This window comes from Triplophysa rosa, linkage group LG25, assembly GCF_024868665.1.
Source record: "Triplophysa rosa linkage group LG25, Trosa_1v2, whole genome shotgun sequence".
NCBI lineage: Eukaryota > Metazoa > Chordata > Actinopteri > Cypriniformes > Nemacheilidae > Triplophysa > Triplophysa rosa.
The window spans coordinates 192,804-216,812 of NC_079914.1; the positions used below are offsets into that span (position 1 = coordinate 192,804).

At 38.8% G+C, this 24,009-nt stretch overlaps 1 protein-coding gene across 2 annotated transcripts in view; it reads left to right on the forward strand.

The window, feature by feature from the left end:
* The window catches only part of wwtr1 (WW domain containing transcription regulator 1), a 64,381-nt gene that overhangs the window by 34,691 nt on the left and 5,681 nt on the right, over positions 1-24,009 (forward strand). For both annotated transcript variants that reach the window (XM_057325172.1, XM_057325173.1), the window contains exon 2: positions 8,456-8,595. In XM_057325172.1, coding sequence (XP_057181155.1) covers positions 8,456-8,595 — 140 coding nt within the window. The remainder of the gene's footprint in view (positions 1-8,455; positions 8,596-24,009) is intronic.

The following is a 24,009-nucleotide window of genomic DNA, read 5'->3' on the forward strand; positions in this document are numbered from 1 at the left end:
CCGGGATATACAAACATGAACACACACACACACAAAGCAGTTAATCCTTACAAGAATGTTTACTTTTGTGATCCTTTCTCATTTTTTGCACAACTTTATTACAACAAACAAGATAAGAAATTACAAATTGCACATTCATTTGTTTGGTATACATATAAACGCGTGCACTGCAATCTGCACATGGGTGAACATATGATAGAACTTTCTTACATTATATTGATCACAACTTCCTACTTCCAAGACTCAATGTTATGTTAAAGTCCCACTGCATTTGAAAATTTGAATGCACTTAAAATTCATCTTCAAGCATTAAAATTGCATATTTTCCTGTGATAATAATTTATGCTTTAAAATGACCTGAATGTAACTCTACACCCTTGCTTTATTTAGTATATGTGGATTCATGAATATGCAAATTAGTCCCCACCTCTTACAGTCTATAGCCCTATACGGATGGTAATTGTTTCTCATAAGGACTTCTGTAAAAATAAATCTGCATGGCTCCTTGGTGATAAATTGTTAGACTTGCATTAATAGTTCAGTATTGATTAGGGATGTAACGGTATTGTAAATATCGAAGTATCGCGATAGCATTTTTTTCGATACTATCGTGGTCGCATGACAATAGATCTTCCAGGCAAAGTGTAGTTTTTTCAGCCGAATGGAGCGAGTTGAGGGAAGCGGGAACTACAATTCCCATCAACCCATGTGTGCCCATCATCCTCTGCGCTCTGCTGCCGCCCGCTACAGATCAAGTTGAGCGAAAATGGCGGATGCCGCTAGTGGCATAGAAATGGATTTACAAATTGTTGAAGCTAGGGCTGGGCGGAATGACGGAATATTCCGTTACCGCGGAATAAAATGTCAACCATAAGAGATTTTTCTATTCCATGTATTCTGCGGAATGTAAATAAGTAGGCGTGGTTAACTCTGCGCTCTGCAAATTAGGCGCTATTCTGAAAAAAACGAATGAATTAATCCACCCGTAACAAATGAACGTATCAAACATTCTTTTGACCTTCTTTCAGTCTGTAGTTTAGTGATCCGCTCCAGTCCGGCGCTTCTCTCACCCGCAGTGCTCGTGCAGGGATCTGCGCCAGCATTTAAAAAAGCTCATTCTCAACACGTATTTCAGAAGTCAGGTTGTTTTGAAAAGCTGTTAATAGTTTTATAAAGTTTAACTTCAGGCGAGCCAAGGTGAAACTTGCGTTGAAATGCGCGATGATGCTCGCGAGCGCGCGAGCGCTTTGATGTGACGCGCTTCTACCTCCAGTTTTGGGAGACGCGTGAGGAGTCACCAGAGACTCGCAGTGCAAAAACAAGCCCGAGAATAAACAAACCTAAAGACAGAGAGTCGCAACACACTAAAAGTGCTCATCTAATAGAGAGTGAAGAGCGATAAAGACCTACAGTACAGACCCCATGAACACCAGTTTAGTCATATACTGTACTCTCATTGTTTGTGCATATTCATACTTTATTGTTATATATGTTGTCTATCTTCCTACTGTATACATATGATATAGCCAGAAGATAAATATGAATAAATAATACATCTGATTATCAGAACTTAATTTGATATCTTTAGTACATTTTCATAACTTACCTACATTTTAACTATGGTGAGCATTTAAATGAACTGTAATAAATAAATTAGTTAAATCAATCTAAGAAAAATGAGGTATAAAATATAGAATTATAATGGGAGATTGTTTCATGAAATATATCGTTACCGTGAAATAAAATTACTCATTCCTTGAAATAGATTTTTGGCCATTCCGCCCACCTCTAGTTGAAGCTAAAGCGAATTATAAATCGCATGTGTGGAAGAATTTCGGTTTTCCCGTAACAAGAAACGAGAGAAGGTGACGGACAGACAAAAAACAATATGCAGACACTGCCAGACTGCGGTGAAGTACAATTCGGGGAATACGACTAATATGAAGAGCCATTTGTTACATCACCCCGAAAAGTTTCATGATTATACGAGGAGAAAAAAAAATAGCAGTGAGTGAAGCAGTGAATGAGGCGAGTACCTGACTGGTTGTGAGTTGTTAAAAGTTGACAAACAACTCAGACTTTTTTCATTTTAATTTTTTCATATTTCATGTTCTCAATTTTTATGTTATTATTTTTTATGCTATTATATTACTGTTCTTTGCACTTTAAAATTACCTAATCTAAAAATAATAAATGTGATCTTTGTTCAGTCATAGTTTAATAAACACTTATGCCACATTTTTCCAAGTCTTCATTTGTTTTGTTTTTTTTCCTGCACAAAATTCAATAAATATCGTATTGTAGTCTTCATGTCGAGGTACTATCGTATCGTGAAATGTTGATACCGTTACATCCCTATTTCTCTCCGTTTGCGGAAGTGCTTCAGGCGCACGTGTGATAAGACGTTACGTGAGTCATGTTGTGCTTTTTATGCTGCCATTTACGGTGTTTTTAATGCATCAGACACTATAATCCCTGAACCTCCTAAAGAGCAACACTCTACGGTGCTTTTAAGTGGTGAGAACGGACTTACAAAACATATTTTGGATTTAACACCTGTTATAAACTCAGAGATGTGGATTTGGACAGCAATTAAATTACTGCAAGACCTTGGTTTTTGTCAAATACAGTAGGTAATTCGGCAAGGGATTTTTCCGCAGGTGGTGGGACAAAAACAGAGACATTCTGGATTCGGACGGCAATAAAATCACCATTTACCCCTGTAAATGGTGAAAATATCTTACATCCCAATGAGAAACATTTACCGTCCGAATAGGGCTTATGTCTCTTTCATTCACACGCACGCCCTGCCTTGTTATTTCACACTAATAGAGCAGCACAGCGCAAATTTAATAGAAGTGACAGTTTGGAATTAGTAGCGGAGGTTTGTTCGAAGGCATTAGGAAGGCCGGGGTGGTCTCGTCGGAAAGCCCCTGTGGAGACCCGTAAGCACCTAGTGTTTGAAGCCTCCCAGACTTGCGGTTCCCGTGCTGGGGCCGGTCAAAATTACGACCATTTGGAGGACATAGCTCCGGAGCCTGGGGTTGCATGTCACGGTCCTACCTTGTTTATGAATTCCTAGTCGTGTGGCAGGATCGGGACAGAGCCCTTAGGTTTTATGTGAGAAAGCCATGAGTTGTTTATGTTTTTTACTTCTCATGTGTTTTCTCGTGTCTCGTCATTGGCCCCGCCCCTCTCGTTTCGTGTATTGCCTCCTTGCCGTGTCTAATGTTTCCCACCTGCCCTGTGTCATTATCCCTCGTTTGTCTTCTCCTATAAATACCCTCATGTTTCTTTGTCCTGTGCTGGTGTATTGTATATGGTGTCGTTGAGTGCCTTTCGTGTGCCATGTTCCTGTTTTCTGTGTAATCCCCGTCCAGTAGTAAGTGTTCAGTCAAGTTTTGTCTAAGTGTTGTTTATTTTTAGTTTAGTGTCAGTTAGCCTGCGTCCTGTTGTTTGTATTATTATTTTCTGACCTTTCGTTTTCCCCCATCGAGGGTGTTTTGTTTTGTACCTTTTGTTTTGTTAAAAGAATAAAATCTTTTTGTTAACACCTGCACTCCCGCCTGCCTGCAACTGGGTTCTTCCTTCCTCACGTATCGTGACATCGCATTAGACATCGTTGGAAAGGTCTCTGCCGGGTCTGGCAAGTCTCCTGTACCTCTTGCCTCCGGCCTAATCACAGCAATGCTGATATAAGAGCACTATCACATACTCGAGTGATATTGCATTAGTATTAGTTGATATAATTTATTAAAATCTATGTTATTATTAATAATGGATATTCATTTAATTAATATGGATGAATAAATAAGATACTTGTTCAAATTGAAGGCTGGTGCATGTTTACAGATGCCTCACAGGGATTGTTTTGCTCAGTGTGTGTGTGTGTGTGTGTGTGTGTGTGTCTGGATTGTGTGTTGACATCGCTATGGCTACAGACAGACTCACATTCCTGGAGTTTTCATGCTGGATGCTGAACACGACCTTCACATGCATGCTCAGATGAGAAACTCAATACAGATCTTCAGTCTGAGCCTGACTGTTGTTCCAGATGAGTCTGAAACATATGATGAACACACAGTGACTTTTTAAAGTGTTCTGTAAAGCTCTTAGAGTGTTTAAACCCATTGCAGATCTCTTGATCACTGTCTGTTATTGTACGGCGTGAAAATCAATAAGTGAAATCAGTGAAGGCACTGATACACTCACTGTGTGTGTGTTTGTTTGCATTTGTGTGTGTTTCCACAAGCAGCACACTAACATGAAGAGGATGAAGCTCAGTTCAGAGGTGTTGTGTCCATCTGTAACATTGTGCTTGTGGAGGGAGTTGTTTTTAGTCCACCATCCTATTGTTTTTTGGGATGCATGTGTGTGTGTTTCCGGTGTAAACGGCATGTGGCTTGTACGCAAACACTAGTGTAGTATCATATTCACAGGCAAACACGTGCAATAAATGATTTCAGTGTACAGTTTTCTTGTGTAAGCCTGTTTAGGCTATTCTTTCACTGTCTTTCACTGTGGACATTTATCACAAAACTAAAACGATTGCAGAAGATATACAGTAACAGCTCATAACACTTGTGTTAGTGACACATTGTGTTTGGTTAGCATAAGGAAGGGTGACAATTGGTTGCAATAATTATTCCATAAACAAAATGACCTCAACATGAAGGGTCAATATGAAAAACAAAAGTGTAGAAAATGGCCCCTTCAAACTTACAAAAAGTTCCTGTAAATGTCTATGAAACATGTGACAGATCTCACGCGCGTTGGCTAATTTTAGCTGTAGAGTGTTGTTCACTAAACAGCTGACCCAGTGCACTTTTTGAATCCTCGCCTCATGTTTTGGGGGTCTCACAGGTGCAGGACAGCTGCCTCACCCTGAAGCTTGATCTTTTCTGTGTGATCAGGTCTTTAGCAGTGTATCCCGAGAGATCTATAATAAAATCTGAAACTTTAATGGAGACATTTGTGAGACTCTTTTTCTCAGGACACAGATGAGACTTAAAAAACTTTCCATTTGCTCTCCATTTAATCTCATTGATGTCTAGGAGAAATAATGAAGATGATTTGGATATTCATGTTTCACGTGTTTCAATTTTTCTGCATAAAAGCGAGTTTATGGAAGCATTGAGCGGTGTGCTGTTAACCTGAGATCAGTGGATCATGAACTCTCACCCTGTTGAAAAAAAACAGCATATGCTGGGTTAGGTATTTTTTGATGCTGGTTCGACCAGCTATGGACCAGCACATGACCAGCTAAGGACCATCTTAAACCAGCACATGACCAGCACAAACCAGTAAACCAGCATCAAAACATACCAAACCAGCATATGCTGTTTTTTTCAACGGGGCAGTGTGTCTATATGCTGAACATGATTTCCAAACCTGGGTCCGGTTGCACAAACTGCTTAGACTAGTCTTACAAGTTAGTCATCCATTTTTTTTCTTTAAGACTGGTTATAGCTGGTTTTAAGACTAAGGTTAAGGTTATAACTTCTTCAAGTCTTGTACTTGTACTTGTACAGAAATGTTTACTGTGTAAATGTTTGCAGGAAAATGTCTATTGTAAAGTATTGTAATTTTTTGTTACTTGTAATCTACAATTCTGTCTCATATCTGTCATATTGCCATGTTGGTCGGAACTGCACACAAGTTTTTCACCTGCTGTTGCACTTGTGTATATGGTTGAGTGACAACAAAGGGATTTGATTTGAAGTCAGTTACATAAAAAGGTACGTTGGTCTAATTGAAATATGAAAAGTAAGACCTAATTATAGTCCTAACTAATTGCTAGTCTCTGAGTATAGTTGTTAAGACACAGTCTTAACTTAGCGGCTGCGTTTATGCAACTCGCACCTGATTGTAAAACTGAATTTTCTGCATTCGATACAACTCAGATTTCGGGTATTGCTGACCTCAATTCCGGAAGTGAACGTCTGGAACGGCAAACAAAGTCGGTTATCCGACCTCTGAACTCGGGGCAGATCAATCAACCCTGACCTCAGCGAGACGCGTCATTTGACGTCACGGACAAGATGGCGGCTAGCTCTTTGCAGGCTTGTGTGAACCGTAAACAAACTTTAAACTATTTCTACAATACGAAATATGTATGAACACGAACGTTAATATATCCAGAAACTGTTTATGAACAAATGCCTACGTTTGAATAGCTACCATATAACGTTCTCTCACCGTCTCATAACGACATCACACGGTAAACATGCGAATGTGATGCGTGGTTGACTGGAACTGAATGAGGTCGGAAGTCAGATATTTTACATCATAATATCCGATACCCGAGTTGTCTCGACCGCAGCATTACTTTCTACTACTGTGCTCTGTGCCGCTGGCAACGCTGAAACACGTTTGCTTTGAGGTGTGTCAGTAAATTTGTGCTAGCACGCCTCTGAAATGAATCCACCATTTGCAAACAGTTGGAAACATGAAACAATGAATTGAAAACGCTCGCTCTGCTGCGCACGCCTGCGTCAGTGGAAACGCACTGTTGAAGGTGTTATTCATTATGTCAGATGTGGGATCTTTCTGTTTGATATCTTTCTGACCATCAAGACATTGTTGGCCTGGTGTAAACAATGCTGATCAGTATAGACATACGGGTCATTCTCACCAAACCATTGAAACTTCATGCCAGTAATGATTTTAAATATAACACATAATTTCACACATTTGACAAATGTTTACTTTTTTTTATAGAAATATGATTCATTATTGTCTAATTAAATATGATGAATGAAAACTTGCTTAGGTTCTAGGTTCTTAGCTTCTCTTTTTATTTTCAAAAGATGCTATGGAATTAACATTTCAAAGTGTAAAGGTAATGAAATGTTTTTTTTTATTTGACATTTTTGCATAAAAGTTTTGAAATTAATGACTTTAAACATGTCAGATCTTGTTTTTATTGCCTAAAAGAATAATTTTTAACATCTTTGAAACCAAGATTTCATGAGAATCACCCATAACTCCAATCTCCACAAATCTGCAGCCAAGGATTTCTATCCGAGTGTTTGTTATTCCCCAAAGGAATTTTACTTTCCCAGTTACATGAAAGACAGCATTTACCCGACCAGACCTGCTGCTGAAGATCTCCCTTCCTGCAAAGTTCAGTTTGAACTCTAATCAAACACACCTGAACCTGTGTATCCAGGTGTTTACGTTAAGAATAATCTCAATCGGTACACTAAAGCTCACCGCTAAACTGGTTTATGGTATCACTGAGATTGGAGTCATTCAGTAGCCGTCTGACTGACGCTTGTAGCCTTGAATGAAAAAATGCAGAGAAGCCAGAATTTCACGTAGTTGCAGTTTTATCAGAGGAGCGGCTCATTGCGGCTGGAGGATGTCTGTTACTTGATTCACGTCGCTCATCTGTGTTCAGCTCTGTTAAATCCAGCTATGGCTTTAGTTGACCAATAAAATGCCAGGGGCCTTATTTATACAACCGTTGCATATGCACAAAATATGCCCTGAAAGATGCGTATGCCACCTGCATGCAAAACTCTGACCCATGTGTACGCACATTATGGAGACTAGGGGAACAAACATGGCGACACAAATAATGAGTTATTGAACTCAACGGTGCACACTTTGATATTATTGTGGACACTGCTTGATCCGGTTGTGGAACGGTGCATTGGCTCATATCTTCCACATGTCTCATACCGTGAATGGAAATATGCATATTGAAATGATATGCAGATGACATTATGCATAGTTAAATTAGGCATTGTAAGCTCCATATATGGTTATATCAGGGAGGCGATGGGGTGGAGATACACGTACGCACTTCCCCTGTCAGGGATTTATAAAGGGAATTATGCACAGGTTTTTATAAATCTGAAAACTTCTGTGTGTACGCAGAATCTTCCTTTTGTGCGTGCGCACACTCTAAGGATAAAATCTACGCAAAGTTTTATAAATGATACCCCAGATCCTTTTCGTTCAGAACGTGGGTTTAAGAATAACATCTGACTGAGCAGAAACGCACCCAGACATCCAGAGACACAGCAGACACAAACTCTACACTCTTAAAAAATGCTGGATTATTTTCAACTGGGTAAAAAAAAGAGACAAACCCATCTGTTGGGTTTCAACCCAAAATGCTGCCTTGTTTTAACCCATTGTTGGTTCAAATAAAAACATTTTCTGGGTTAATTTACCCAATGGTTGGATTTATTTCTTTTGGAACCAACGCTAGGTTCCAAAAAAATAACCCAGCAGTTTTTAGAGTGTACCATTAATGCATCATCCAGTCCGAGAAAACTGAACGATTCCTTTAAAAGAAAGTTGGCATCTGAGTGGGTTTTTGACAAGTGTTAAGGGTTTGGATCAGGTTTATGTGAACAAGCAAAACATGCAGTGGGTATCAATTCAATTTAGAACGACATAAATATATGTTTCAAAGTGAACTTATGTTGTGTTTCTTCTGCAGTCACATTGAGAAGATCACCACATGGCATGACCCCCGAAAGAGCAGGACACCCTCAGTGAATCAGATGACTGTCCACAACCAGACCTCCAACAATGGCAACATCCAGCAGCGCTCCATGGCTCTGTCTCAACCCAACCTCGGTGAGTCCACATTACTCATGAAAACACACACATTTTACATCATCTAACCTCGCCACTCAATGTCACATGACATTCACGAATCAAATTTCACAACTGTGACGTGGAATCAGGGTCATTTCTCCCTGCTACAAATAATGGAGGTTAATAGTCATCCAGAGATAAAGTTGATGCCTGCTGGTTTGCAAAGATGTGGTAACATTTAGTAAAAAAAGTATGAGATTAATTTATCAGTGTACCCCCGTTTTCAGAAAAAAATGCATATCTGCAGATTTAACAGTGTAAAGAACCACAGAGAACACATTAACAAATACCTTGCAACAAACCATAAATATGTAGGTGCCATATACGACTGCTCCAGACATGTCAACACGTCTGCCACCTCGTAACATTTCATTTGCTGTCCTCAATCATAGTAAAAATGATGAGCTGTAAAAACATATATTTAAATTCCTGAAGAAATTAGAGAATGTGTCTGCTTTGTGTTTCTAAATGTATTAACTTAATGTTACAGATTTTTAAACAATAATATATTTTAATGTTATGTTAGCTAACGCCTTCATCTTGTAGTAATATGTTAGTTTATAATTTATAATGATTGTGTCTACACAATAACACATAACATGTGATATTCATGCATGTGTGTAACTGAAGCTATGGACCGGATTTGCCCATTCTGGTGGATGAGTTATCCCTGCTAAAAAAAACACTAGAAAACATCAGATGCATTTTTATAGTTTCCATTAAAATAGCGTTATGAACCAATCGTTTTTTTTTCATTAAAACCGTTACAAATTTCTTTATTCCAGTAGGATTTAATGGTGTTCTGTTGGTTCCCGTCTGCCAGATAATCCCACCAATAGAACCCATCACATACCAGTACACACCATTAAAGTTTCCTTTGAATCCAGTACAATTCCCATTAAAACTATTATATCCATTAGATTTTTTTATTGTGTTTATATATACAGGGCATTGTTTTATTCTTGTATAGAGGATGTATAGAGGCTTATAGAAACAGCTGCTAAAGAGGCATCTATGTGTATATATCTATGCTAAAAACTATTTTATACACTTAAGCAACAACATAGCTAAATCTAATGTTTTTGTTTTGTCCTCAACCGAAAAAACATGTTTTGACTTCTGTCTGTATACTAGGGGTTGGGAGTTTTGAAAGCTTGGCATTAGTTGACTGTCATAAGTGAGAAGTTGTTTCCTCTGAATACTGTCCCATCACACAGCCTCTGTCAGTACCCTAAATCACTTGCCCCTTTTCTTACCAAATTCTGATTTGTAATGAAATGAAAGAAAGTACCTGTGCCTTGTTGGCAGTGGAGAAACAGATTCCAGTGAAAGGGGGAAGGGAAAGAAAACTGTTTAAAAAGAAAAGAGATTCATCTGCGTACAGTAGACTGAGCAGCACCATTTATCAGTTCACTTCATGAAAACTTTCAAGAAATTCCTCGATCATATTTCTCCCAAGAATCACAATAGAAAGATTAAGAAACAGATATTTCTAGATTGTTTTGCATTGTGACATAATTTTATGACATTTTTACAATATGAATGACAATAAACATAAAATATACCATATTTGTAAAATAAACAGTATAAGTATTTTACTGCAAGTTTGTAGCACTTTGTTTAAAAGCAGTTTAACAGATAAACATTTTTGTTCACAACAGTATATAAAGTAGAAAATGTGTTTCATTCACATGAACACAATGTTCCAATGTACAAAATCTAAATGGTCCAAAAATACAGCTTTATTTCCAACTGACTGAACCTGACAAAATGTGTAGTCAGTTAACAGACGGTGTTTAAATGCAATCAACATGTTTATCATATGTGTATTACAGTGACTCTGCATTATCAAATTACTGGGTGGTAAAGCCACAGTTTTGTTTGATATTTATGTAAAATGTTATGTTTAGTTTCTGTGATTAATGACTTGAAGCTTATTTGTCATTGCTTTATGTCATGATAATTATTATATGTTTACATGGCTAGAAATTTAACAAATCATTGAATATAGTATGATTGAGGTAGTTCTAGAAAAATATGTCAACCAATTCATGCATCAATTTATATCATCTTAAGCCTGGCCTATAGTTTATGGTTAATCTGTCTAATATTGCATTGGTTACCATGATTAATTGATTTTCTTTATCAAATAATACAGTATAACGTGCTTTAAAAAGCACATATTAAATCGCAATTGCAACATTTGTAAAAAAAATCGCAATGAACTATTTTTCAAAATTGTTCAGCCCTAAATGTAATCCAACACTGTCCGTCCACTCATATGATGCATCCTTGGTTATCTCTCAACCAATCCCACAATGCTTTGTGGCTCTTCCTGTGGCCTGTGGAGTTGTCCTCCATTTAGGAACTTTTTGAGAAAGTGTTTGAATTTTCAGTCCAGACTGAGCCTGTTGTGTAAATCATTATGGGCTCCTTTAACATGGGTAATTTAAACTTTTTTGTGTAGATCCCACTGTTTTTTTTCTCAAAGGTTACAAAGAACATTTTGTCTTTTTAAAGTGATATTTCACCCCAAAATAAAAAAATCTTTCATCATTTACATACCCTCTTGTCATTTCAAACCTTTATGACTTTCTTTCTAACTCAGAACACAAAAAAGATATTTTGAACAAAGTTGGTAACCGAACAGCACTGGGCCCCATTCACTTCTATTGTTTGGACACAAAACCAATGCAAGTGAATGGGGTCCAGTTAACAACAATTTTCAAAATATCTTCATTTGTGTAAAAAATGTCATAAAGGTTTGAAATGACAAAAAAGATAAGTAAATGATGACATAATTTTGTTTTTGGGTAAACTATCACCTTAAAGTAGTAGTTCACTTCAAAATTTGCCCCATTGACTTTCTATAGTAGGAATAAAAATTACTATGGAAAGTGAATGGGGGCTAATTTTGAGGTGAACTACTCCTTTATGTCATGTGTGCCGAAGCATCATGTGCGACCAGGAACATCTTTTAAAAGGTCATTTCAAAGTTCTTTTAGATTTTATGTTGACATCTAGGACTAGTTTGTCCGCTCATTCAAACCAAGAAGTACATCAGCTGTTGTGTGTTAAACCTTTATGACATGTTGTGCACTAGATGAAGCACACTTCTCAGATCATGAGTCCAGATCACTGCTCTTGGCTGCTGGCTGATCTCGAGCTGTTGTACTGTTGATAAACAGGAGAATTGCCCAAGGGTTGGGAGATGGCCGTCACCCCTCAGGGAGAAACTTACTTCATTGACCACAAAAGCCAAAACACCTCGTGGCTGGACCCCCGCGTGCAGGGTGAGTAATGCCTTGTGTAGAGCTGTCTGGAGTCAAGAATCAGCCCCGCCCTGCCCCACCCCACCTCACCCCGCACAGACACACACCCCAATCCTATAGTTCACATGTGTGATCTCAAACAACATCTGAAATAATCTCCAGATGATGATCATTATCTTAAAGGTCTTTAAATTAAATCATTAAAACATGAAGCGCTACAAAATAATTTCCGTTGTGTCAAGGACTAACAACAAAACCTCATCTGACTGTAAGTTTGTACCTTTCTGGCAAATCAGAGCATTGCAATTATTGGTCGAGTGAAGCATGTGACATGTTACTCTAGCTTCTCCCACACCAACTTTTTCCGTTTTTACATATAAATAGTATAAATATGATCTATCAAACAAGTACACAAAGTGAGCTGATTTAACTTAAGAAGGTACGTCGGTAACACATCACTAAAGGCATAATTTAGGGCTGAAGGATTTGTATACTTTGCACTGTATGTTATGGTAAATTTGATTTTGTACATTGTTTTGGTCAAACATGCACCCAACAGACAGACAATGTAATTCATTTTATTAGTTTTATGTCCTAATACTTGCTGTCTTACAACACAACTCCGTGTTTATGTTTCATACTTCACAGACAGAATACAACTAAAGCACGCCCATCAACTTGAAATGGGTACTCGACCAAACCAAATCATATCAGAAAAAAGTCTGCACACCAATGCTCCAAAAATAGTTTTTTTTAATGGACTTTCACAAAATGTGTTACGCTTTGAGCACACAGTCTGTGTGAAAGTTTTGATTTATTTGGTATTTTTAGTGTGTGTGGGAGGAGCCTGATGTCAGAATGTGGAATTAAATTAAATTTTATTTATATAGCGCTTTTCAAAATGTGCATTGTTCCAAAGCAGCTTCACAGGAGAAAATAAGTCAAACAGAAAAACACAGAAAAGGTTTAAACACAGCGCATGGTGTTTATAGAACAAGCAAGATCATTCTAGTAAATAATATCTAATAAATGCAGTCTCCCGGTGAGCAAGCCAACACTGTCCCGTGGCGAGGAACCCAAACTCCAATGATAAATAAATGGAGAAAAACCTTGGGAGAAACCAGTCTCAGCCGGGAGGGCCAGGAAGGTCCCGGGATTCACTTTGACTGGCTAACCAATGTCTAAACATTCCAGGAGAAACACCCCTCGCTCAGACTGCCTTTCGCATTCATCTGCTTGCTAGTGGCACGGAGTGCGCCATAGCAGCATAAGACATCAATTTTTCTTTCTGACTTGTCACAGCTGCACTCAGTGACTTTGATTAAAAGTTACTCAGTAAATGTTTATGAAAAATAGGTAAAGCTTATTAGTTGTGATTTAGGAAATTTCATTTGTTGAAACTGTTTAGGTCTAATTTTGTCTTGTTTTGTGATCGATATCAGACAACAGAGGAATTGTCACGGAACGGTTTGGCAGAACCCAGTCGCAGACAGGAGAGTACAATTTTTTTATTTATTTAACAAAAACACAAAACAAAACCCACGAGGGGGAAAACAGGAAAAGAATACTCGCTAAAACAAAACAAACACTTCCCACGTGGGGGAATAAAAATATAACAAACACCATAACAAAAAGGTAGAAACAGGGCTAGACTAGGGAAACAGATAAACATGAACAACTCGAGACTTACTATATGAACGACACGAAGGGGTTGACATGTAGTATACACGACAACAAACCGGCAAATGACAGAGAACAAAGGTGCATTATATGTGGGAAGACTAACGAAGGGTAATTACATACGGGAGGTGACGGGCAGGTGACTGGGATTAACACTCAAAATAAGATTATGGGAGACAGGAAGGCAGGTCTGAGAGACAAGACAGGATGACACGCAGCGAAAGTGACAACAAAGCCACGTGTCTCCACACAAAACGCAACATAAACCCGCAAGACGTGGTTCTGTCACGACTCCATCTAGTGAGCATGAGAACTCGTAACACGAAGGACAGAGTCCTGACAGGAATGTTATAAGCAGGGAAAATAGTAATGGCATAATGTAACTGAGTGCAGCTATAACTTCAAACTGCTGTCATGTGATGTAAATTTAGCGTTAAATATATGTATTGTAAATTTAGCATTAATGTGACAAGTAGTCCGTCTTTTCTCTATTTAGGGATGGGCATATGACGTTCGTATGGGCCTGGCGTAATCTCTCCTACCTCGGGATGGGCAGAGTGATGTAAAGATGGAGTTCATGTACAGTATTACAGTAGTTTCAGACCATTTAACTGAGCAGTAGAGATGTTCGATTCCAGGTTTTTTGGAGTCGACTCCAATTCTCGACTCTCACTTTTGGAGTCAAATGAATTGACACTTCGACTCCATTTACTGTCATTCAAAACAGGGTCAGGAACTTCACAAGTTTGGGAACTTTTGACTCGCAACCAAATGGAATCTCCAAAGTCACTAGCAAATATACATGCATTTGTGCAGTGAGAACACCATCACAGAGAGTTTTTTGTGCTGCCAGTTAAACCTTTCTGGTCCTAAATCGATGTGGTTTTCCAAGCACGCGCAGCGCAAGGACATGACGGCCCATGTCTAACCGTATAGACTTATGGTAAAGCGTTTCCTTTATTATTTTTGTAATTTTTAGATTGCATCGATTTTGCAGAGCAGAGTAACACAAATTAAGTTTTGTACTTAAGACACCGCGTTTTATTGTTATGTATTAACTCAACTCAACTTTATTTATAAAGCGCTTTTACAATTTTCATTGTTACAAAGCAGCTGTACATGAGACATATTGACTATAAGCAAAATAATTAAAGTTGTACCTGCAAAAACAAGAAAAGGTTGAAAACACAGAAGACAGACATACCCACATACAAAACACTCCACACACACAATATGCACACGTACTAACACACATAGACATAGAGACACACACACACACGGATGGCACGCACACACACACAACACACACACACACACACACACACACACACACACACACACACACACACACACACACACGTACGTACACAGACAAGTACGCACACACACACACACACACGCACACACGCTCAGTGAGAGCACACATTTAGGATAAAGGAGAGAGAAGCACAGGTCAAATATAACAGACTATAAATTCCTATATGCAATATTAATTAAGTAAAACTTTAAAATTCTAAAGCAGCCCCCCCGGTCAGGCAGATAGTGCAAAAACAGTATGCAAACGGTGGCGAGGAACCCAAAACTCTAATCGAGAAAAAAAACCTCAGGAGAACCCAGGCCCAACCAGGGGATTCCAGTTCCCCTCTGGCAAAAGCTGCTGCCTCTGCACAAGCTCCAGAGAACTTGCACAACAAGGCTAAATAAAATAAATAAACTTAATAATAAAATAAATTATAGTTTAAGATTATCATTAATAATCTAATAGCATTTGAAATTTTGTGGTGAAGACATGTCAAGAGACCGCGTCCTTCTTTATCCAGCTCTATCATCTCAGCTCTTGTCAGGTCCCCACTTCCCATTCTCCGCTCTACCATCAGGTCAGGCCATGAACTGCATCCTGCTCGCTGTGGTAACCTTGGAACAATGAGACAAGACTGGCTGAGAGTAGAGTACTGTTCTGTACTCTTTGATGCAACAAGTACATCAGTTGTGTTTTTGGTTCCGGTTGATCTAACTAATGCAGCCTAAACCCTCTGAAGATTTATATTATGGAAGAGTAGTGTATGCAAGATTAAAAAGATGCGTCTTTAGTCTAGATTTAAACTGACAGAGTGTGTCTGCCTCCCGGACAGTGCAGGGAAGACTATTCCAAAGTTTAGGCGCTAGATAGGAAAAGGATCTACCACCTGCACTTGATTTTGAAATTCTAGGTATTACCAACTGACAGGACGCCTGAGAGCGTAATGCACGTGAAGGACTGTAATACAAAAGGAGTTCATTCAAGTACTGAGGAGCTAAACCATGTAGGCTTTATAGGTAATAAGCAAGATTTTAAAGTTAACGCGATGCTTTATAGGTAACCAGTGCAAGGTTGACAGAACCGGGCTAATATGTTCATACTTTTTTGTACGTGTAAGAACTCGAGCTGCCGCGTTTTGGACCAATTGGAGTTTTTGTAATAAGCCTGCAGGGCAACCACCTAACAGTGCATTACAGTAGTCTAGTCTTGATGTCATGAATGCATGAATTAACTTCTCTGCATCTGACATTGACAGCATATGACGTAGTTTAGATATATTCTTAAAATGGAAAAACGCAATTTTACAGGTGTTGGCGACGTGGCTCTCAAATGACAGATTACTATCGAATAGAACGCCAAGATTCTTTGCTGACGACGAGGGTTTTATGGAACATCCGTCAATAGTTAAACAGTATTCTTGGTTGTTACTTATAGCAGTTTTCGGTCCAATAAGTAACACTTCCGTTTTGTCCGAGTTCAGTAATAAAAAGTTGTTACTCATCCAGTTTTTTATATCGACTATGCATTCCATTATTCGATGGAACTGCTGTGTTTCATGAGGCTTCGAGGAAATATAAAGTTGAGTATCATCAGCATAACAGTGAAAGCTAACTCCGTGTCGCTTTATTATATCTCCTAGAGGTAGCATGTATAATGCGAAGAGCAGAGGCCCTAAGACTGAGCCCTGTGGTACACCGTACTGGACTTGCGATTTGCGTGACACCTCATTGTTTATTGCTACAAATTGAAAACGGTCGGATAAATAAGATTTAAATAAGATTACTGAATTTACGATTAGCCTTAGCCAGCACATTTAAATTTGACTTGATGTCAGGCGCTCTGGCTCCCGGTAAACATTGGACTATGGTGGCTGGGCCTCTATGTTAACGTTCCGAACAATAGAATCACCGATAACTAGGGCACTTTCAGCAGGTTTCTCAGTCGGTGCGTCACTGAGCGGGGCAAACCTGTTCGAGACTGTAATGGAAGGTCGAGTGATGTTTTGTCCTGCGACTACGCCGTCTCACAGTCACGAAGTTTCCCAGCTGCGGGGGATTTTCAACCGGAACCGAGCTGTGTGCGCTAATGTTGCTCGCATCCAAAGTGTTTTCTATCGTCGTTAAACTCTTACTATCCTCAGATAAAGATTGGATGCGAGACTCTAATTCTAAGATCTTCTCTGTCAGCCTAACTATTTCCCTGCATTTATCGCATATAAAGCCCTCGCAGCTGACAGAGAAGGCTAAGCTAAACATATGACATGAGGTGCAAGTAACAATAATAGGAATAGAAGCCATAACTCACCGGATTTGAAGTGCAATTCCAACTTACCAAGGTTGCTCGATGGATCGTAGTATACTCGCTTAAAAAGAGAAACAGTTAGCACACAAGACAAACCAGAGGCAAGATGATATTCCACAGTGTGAACAGAAAGCAAGCTAACACACTATTGCTATGCTAACGGCGTTAAGTTAACTATCACTTTTGGTTTAGACTCTTCCAAGTAAATAACAGGAACAGGGTTATTGAGATATCAGGATAAGTTAGCAAATAAAAATAAAATAAAATAAAAGCTTGAAGAGGGACAGACGAAATATAGGAGAGTTTTTATTAAAAATGTGAGAAATCATAGGATTGAAGGTGAAGAATGAGCGGTAAATATCTCGTGCCCTTTTGTGAGAGTACCAGTAGGCGTCGCTCATGCTCTGATTACCGCAGTGTTGTAGTCGGATGTAAACGTGTACAGTCAGAGAGTGAAGGTATGACTTTAAACATGATTGTTTTTTAAATGTTTTTCGTTGCTTTGCGCAATCGCAAAGACAATTTAATCGATGTGAGTCAATGACAACTTTAAAAATTACAGAGTCTAAAAGGGGTCGATGAGAGTCGAATCCGACTTTAGGGGCATTAAGAGTCGAGGAATCGATTCTTTTGGAGTCGACTCCCCCAGTTTCACTCCCACTAAAAATACAAGTGAATTAGCAAACAATATGACATGTATTTTTCCATTTAAACACGTGTCTCTTTTGTCTTGTTTATGATATGATGCTCAACGATGTGAGTTTTTATAAGGCGATATTTACATCATAAGAAGAGAAAGTAAATCACATGAATACATTTATAATTGTGATGTGGAGGCATCTCAAGATCAAATATGACTCGAGTCTATTGTCCTGTTATAAAAACAAGACTTGTAGTGTGATATAAGAGCTGTTATGACGTGTTATTGTACACAGGATGCACGGTTTAATGCCTGTTCCTGTCCTCTTGTGTTTTCTGCTGACCCCGGTGGACAGATGATGGGGTTTCATGGAAATCAATGACACAAGAAGCTTATTGTTGGTGGGGCTTTAGCAACTATCTCTTTCGCGTGTGCGTCATGAATGCTCCACCCTGTTGTCGTGACTTGCGTGCTCTCTCGTTGTTCGGCTCACATGTGTTTTTTATCATGATGGTTGTTGTGACAGTCTGATATCAGGGGGGCTGTAAAGCTTTGGCAGTTCACATCTGGTGATGTACTGCAGATGTCTAAACACAATCTAACCAAGAGCGCAGCACACTTTTCATTTGAACTCTGAGCTGTGGTAAAGTGAACAGGCAACAGGTGAATCTCAGGACACCTTATTGTAACAAAACAATAAGATTGTATTGTATGCAAGAAAAGAGTATTTTTAACTAGAACGCGTGAGTGGTGCTTGCCTTGGCAAAACTCAAGCCACAACGTTACAATTATTCTAACATGTTTTAGCATGATGTTTTAGCACGAATCCTAGCATGTTTTGTCTATAACTTGTTTTACTAGGGGTGGGGGAAAAAATCGATCAAACTAACTATCATGACACTTTTAAAGGTGCCATGAATTAAAACCACAATTTTAACCCGAGCTTTTGTTATATAAGAGGGAATCGTATTCACGCGAACATCATTTAAGTGTCAGAACTGTTATTGACACCAGGCCTAGCGAACGGCAGGTTCTGGAATGCACCTATCATTGATAGGTTGAACACCGCCTCCACAGAAAGAATATCAACGACTACTTCTCTAGCCCCGCCCACTGGTTCACGCATGACAGAACTGAAGTAACACAAACGGAACCAGATAGAGCGAGCAAGCAATAAACAAACATGCAGTTAAAGATAGCTAAATATTGTGCCATCCCTGGTTGTGTAAGAACACAGTCGCTGCATAACCTTCCTTCGGATTCCGATATTAGGAATGCGTGGTTAAAGTTTATTTTTAAAGACGTTCCAGCTCACGTGGGAAAAACATGGAGCTCATTTCATTTTGAATTTTTCAAGGCACAGAACGACGCTGAATTTGCAGAGAGACTAAAATTAAAAAGCAGTGCTGTGCCGTCAATCCAATAGGAATGTCGCAGCAATCTAAGTGAGTAAAACATTTTGTACCATGCATCACTATTGCTTTGTTAGAGATCGCTTGATATGCCCACGGGATTAAGTTAGTATTACCTGCGGACCTGTAACGTTAGGCATTTGTAATAATTGCAGAGGTTGTCTGTGATCTTAATCCCTTGCGAATCGGGATCTCTGTGATTTGGCATCATATCCATAAATTACCGGGAGTCTCCCGTTTGTTTATTTATCATGGAAACTCTCGTAACATTTGAGACCCGCGATCGCGGTGATCTTCTGTCCGGTTTGCGATCACGGGTCTCAAATGCTGACAGGTACGGTCATATATCATTAAACACGATACAACTATAGGCTATACAAACTATACGCAAAGCCTTGCAATTACATCCGGGAAATAAATCAGTAAATTTGAGTAAAATCATCCCGTGCGAATGTGTCACATGAAATACTGATGTGGGGAGGTAATTTATAAATCACACGAGGTCCCCAGATAATGCTAATCTCATGCGAATGGTGCTAATGTGTAACCTAACGTTACGTCTCTAACCAAATTCACAGAAGGCTCCAACTAAGTTTACTACGCAAACTGCTATCCAATCATAGCAGTGGGCGTTTACTTCCAAGTCTTCATGGAGGAACGCCCATTCAAACCGATCGTTTGTAGAGCCGGCCTCAAAACCCAGGTAGAAAATAGCCTATTACTTATTGATTTTTATGTTTTTGAATGTAAAAACCACGCAAATGTCAAAAGTAGACCTCATACTACAGTATAAAACAATAAACAAGCCCAGTTCATCACACTTTTAAAAACGATTTTAGAACCGATTGTTTTTTCCCAGAATCGATTTATATTTAATTATTTTACTTTTCCTATGAGGTGGTGGAGAGAAGTTACTCGTTTATTCCAGCAGAGGGCGAAATGTATTAGATCCGTTTTAAGCTGGCACGAAAAAGCAAAACCATGGCGCAAGCAGAGGATCAACCCTCTTCCAGAATTCCATTTTTCTTAATGGTCACACAAGCGCAAAACTGACGAACATGTATTCAAACTTTAATGCGCAGAAAGGTTGTATTGCTCAAGCAAAACTTCTGTCCCAAATGACATACTTTACACTTAAACTCCACGTGGTGACTTGACACGTCTTCACTACAAAATTTCAAATGCTATTAGATTATTAATGATAATCTTAAATCTATAATTTACCTTATTAGTAAGTTTATTTATTTTTATTTAGCCTTATTGTGCAAGCACTGTCGAGCTTGTGCAGAGGCAGTAGCTTTTGCCTGAGGGGAATTGGAATCCCCTTGTTGGGCCTGGGTTCTCCTGAGTTTTTTTTCTCGATTAGAGTTTTGGGTTCCTCGCCACCGTTTGCATACTGTTTTGCACTATTTGCCTGGCTGGGGGGGCTACTTTAGAATTTTTAAGTTTTACTTAATTAATATTGCATATAGGAATTTATAGTCTGTTATATTTGACCTGTGCTTCTCTCTCCTTTATCTTAAATGTGTGCTCTCACTGTGTGTGCGTGCGTGCGTGCGTGTGTGCGTGTGTGCGTGCGTGCGTGCGTGCGTGCGTGTGCGTGTGCATGTGCGTGTGTGTGTGTGGGAAGGGTAAACCCTGTGGTATGGGGACAAAATGTCCCCCCAAAGATGGCAATATCCAAAATCCTTGTCTTTGTGGGGACATTTTTTTGTCCCCATGAGGAAACAAGCTTATAAATCATACAGAATTAACTTTTGTGAAAATCTAAAAGAGCAGACAGTTGTGTGTGACTTTTAGGTTTAGGGGGTGGGTTAGGGGTAGGGAATATGATATACAGTTTGTACAGTATAAAACCATTGCGTCTATGGAATGTCCCCATAGAACATGGAAACCCAACATGCGTGTGTGTGTGTGCGTACGCGTGTCTGTGTGTGCTTGTCAGTGTGTGTGTGTGTGTGCATGTCTGTTCATGTTTGTATATCCCGGTGGGGACCTAAACCTGAATACACACCAACACATGGGGACTCGTGTCACCGTGGGGACCAAAATTGAGGTCCCCATTGGCAAAAAAGCTAATAAATTGTACAGAACAATATTTTTTAAAAATCTAAAAATGCAAAAAGTGTTCTATGATCTTTAGGTTTAGGGATAGGGTTAGGGGTAGGGGATAGAATATACAGTTTGTACAGTATAAAACCATTGCGTCTATGGACTGTCCCCATGGGGATAGTCAACCAAAGCTTGTGTGTGTGTGTGTGTGTGTGTGTGTGTGTGTGTGTGTGTGTGTGTGTGTGTGTGTGTGTGTGTGTGTGTGTGTGTGCGTGTGCGCGTCCGTGTGTCTGCGCGTCCGTGTGTGTGTCTATGTCTATGTGTGTTAGTACGTGTGCATATTGTGTGTGTGGAGTGTTTTGTATGTGGGTATGTCTGTCTTCTGTGTTTTCACCTTTTTCTTGTTTTTACAGGTATAACTTTAATTGTTTTGCTTATAGTCAATATGTCTCATGTACAGCTGCTTTGTAACAATGAAAATTGTAAAAAGCGCTATGTAAATAAAGTTGAGTGAGATGAGTTGAGTTAAACTATGCTCTATACACTCTACCATCTAGTGTATGAATTTAAGAAGGGTAGTTTTGTCCCAAATGGAATACTTTAATGGATTTATACTAACTGGAAGTGTCCACGGTTCCACACTTCATTATTTCTGTGGAATGAGTGCATCATCCAGGTACTTAAAGTGCACTTCTTTTTTGAGAACTTTCAATGTGAAAAGTAGCACTACTCACACTATTTATACTACAAAATGGCGTAGAATATTGCATAAGTGCGCGATTTGGGACGCACCTAATGTATTCCACATCTCAGACAGCTCAAAATACTGTACTGAGTTCTCTTTCACGTCATCTTACTCCTAAACATACATATCTACACAAAATTATGTCCAAATGCCCATATTATTGCCCGTATATAGCCATATATTATAATGCATCCTTGTGAAAATACTGTAGTCTGTTATGTGAACAAAACAGTTTGAGAACAGATTGGTTGAGGCAGTGTTGTTTACAGTTTTCAGGAAATAAGCCACAAATGGTTTGGCGATGCACATTTCCTCCCAACTCTTATAAAATATCTGTCTAAAGATTGATGTGATTTATAAATAATTGTTGTATTTGTCGTTCTGCCTTTATACTGACTTTGTACTGTAATGCAAATCTAATGTGAACCCCCATTGTGAATAACAAAAATGACACAAACATCTGGACATTGTAATGAGAATGAGATGTTTTTCATTACATGAAGTTGGGATGAAAATATGTTATGAATTAACATCACAATGCAGAGATCACACTGGTCCTAAAAATGGGCTTGTCTTCATGTTTTCTTTACTGCAGTGTAATATCTTTGTGATTTTGGGCCGTGTGTGTTGGACTAAAGTTAATGCTGATTATAATAAAGGACAACGTTAGGTCCCTTCATCTCACCATAAAAGGCAGTGTTTGTTTCTCTTCATCTCACGCTTGCCAAATCCTCCTCCTCATCCATAAAACTTATCTTTGAAGATCTTTGCAAATCTTAAATAAAGCAGAGCGCTGCAGTGAAGTTTCAAATGTAGGCTAGAGTTTAATGCAGTAAATACACATGCCTGTTGGAGTTATGTGTGTTTTACTCCAGTGGTTCATTTGAACAAGTTGAGAATCATTTGAAGAATGACTAACAGGGAAACTGGTGAAGTGTTGGTTCGGTTTTTTTATTAAGCCATTTCTTGTGTGTTTTGTTACACAGAAATGCATTTACACTAGAACTATGATACACACAAGGGACATGTTTCAGCATGATACTTGGTTTTGATACACACATGCACGATCTGAATAGTGTGAATTGTTGGGCAGAGATGTGCTATTACTTTTCCAAAGCAATGAATACTGAACATTGAATTTATAGGGGTGAGAAACGCTGAAGCAGTGGGGAATAAAGACCCGAGCATGATGCTGTTGAATGTTTGTTTGTTGGCTGACATTTTAAATTGACAATTTAAAAATGTACATCTGTCTGTCCATGATTCTGCCTAGTTTCGTGTAGTCATACTTTTTTAAATAGCCATTCCTTCCCTTACAGAAAGGACACGTGTTTTTTGCATCTGATCACATGTGCAAAAAACATGTGAAATGTGAATTTTTTTTGTGAATCCCATATGAATTCCCATGTGAAACACATAGGATAACATGTAAAAACCCCACGGGATGACATGTGCAACATGTGGTGACATACGGAGAACATGATCACATGTCGCCCATGTCATCCCATGGGTTTCAAATGGGAATTCACATGGGATTCACACCAAAATGTTCCAAAAACACACATTTCACACGTGATCACATATGTGAATTTCGTGTGTTTTTTCAGTAAGGGATAAGCAAATAGAATCAGAATCAGAAGAGCTTTATTGCCAAGTGTGCTTGCACACACAAGGAATTTTTCTTTGGTGTTGGAAGCTTCTAGTACAGACATTCAACACAATGACAATACAATATAATAAGATTTACACTCTTTAGTTAAATAGTGTTTAGTTTAGTAACTAAATAGTGTTTAGTTACTAGAGTGTAAAATAAACCTTAATATATGTATATGTGTGTGTGTGTGTGTGTGTGTGTGTGTGTGTGCGTGTGTGTGTGTGTGTGTGTGTGTGTGTTTTAATGATTTCATGAAATACAAACTTGAATGAATTGGACTCTCAGAAATGACTTTCCAGAAGCACTCGTAAAACACTATGCGTCCTGCTTGCAAGAT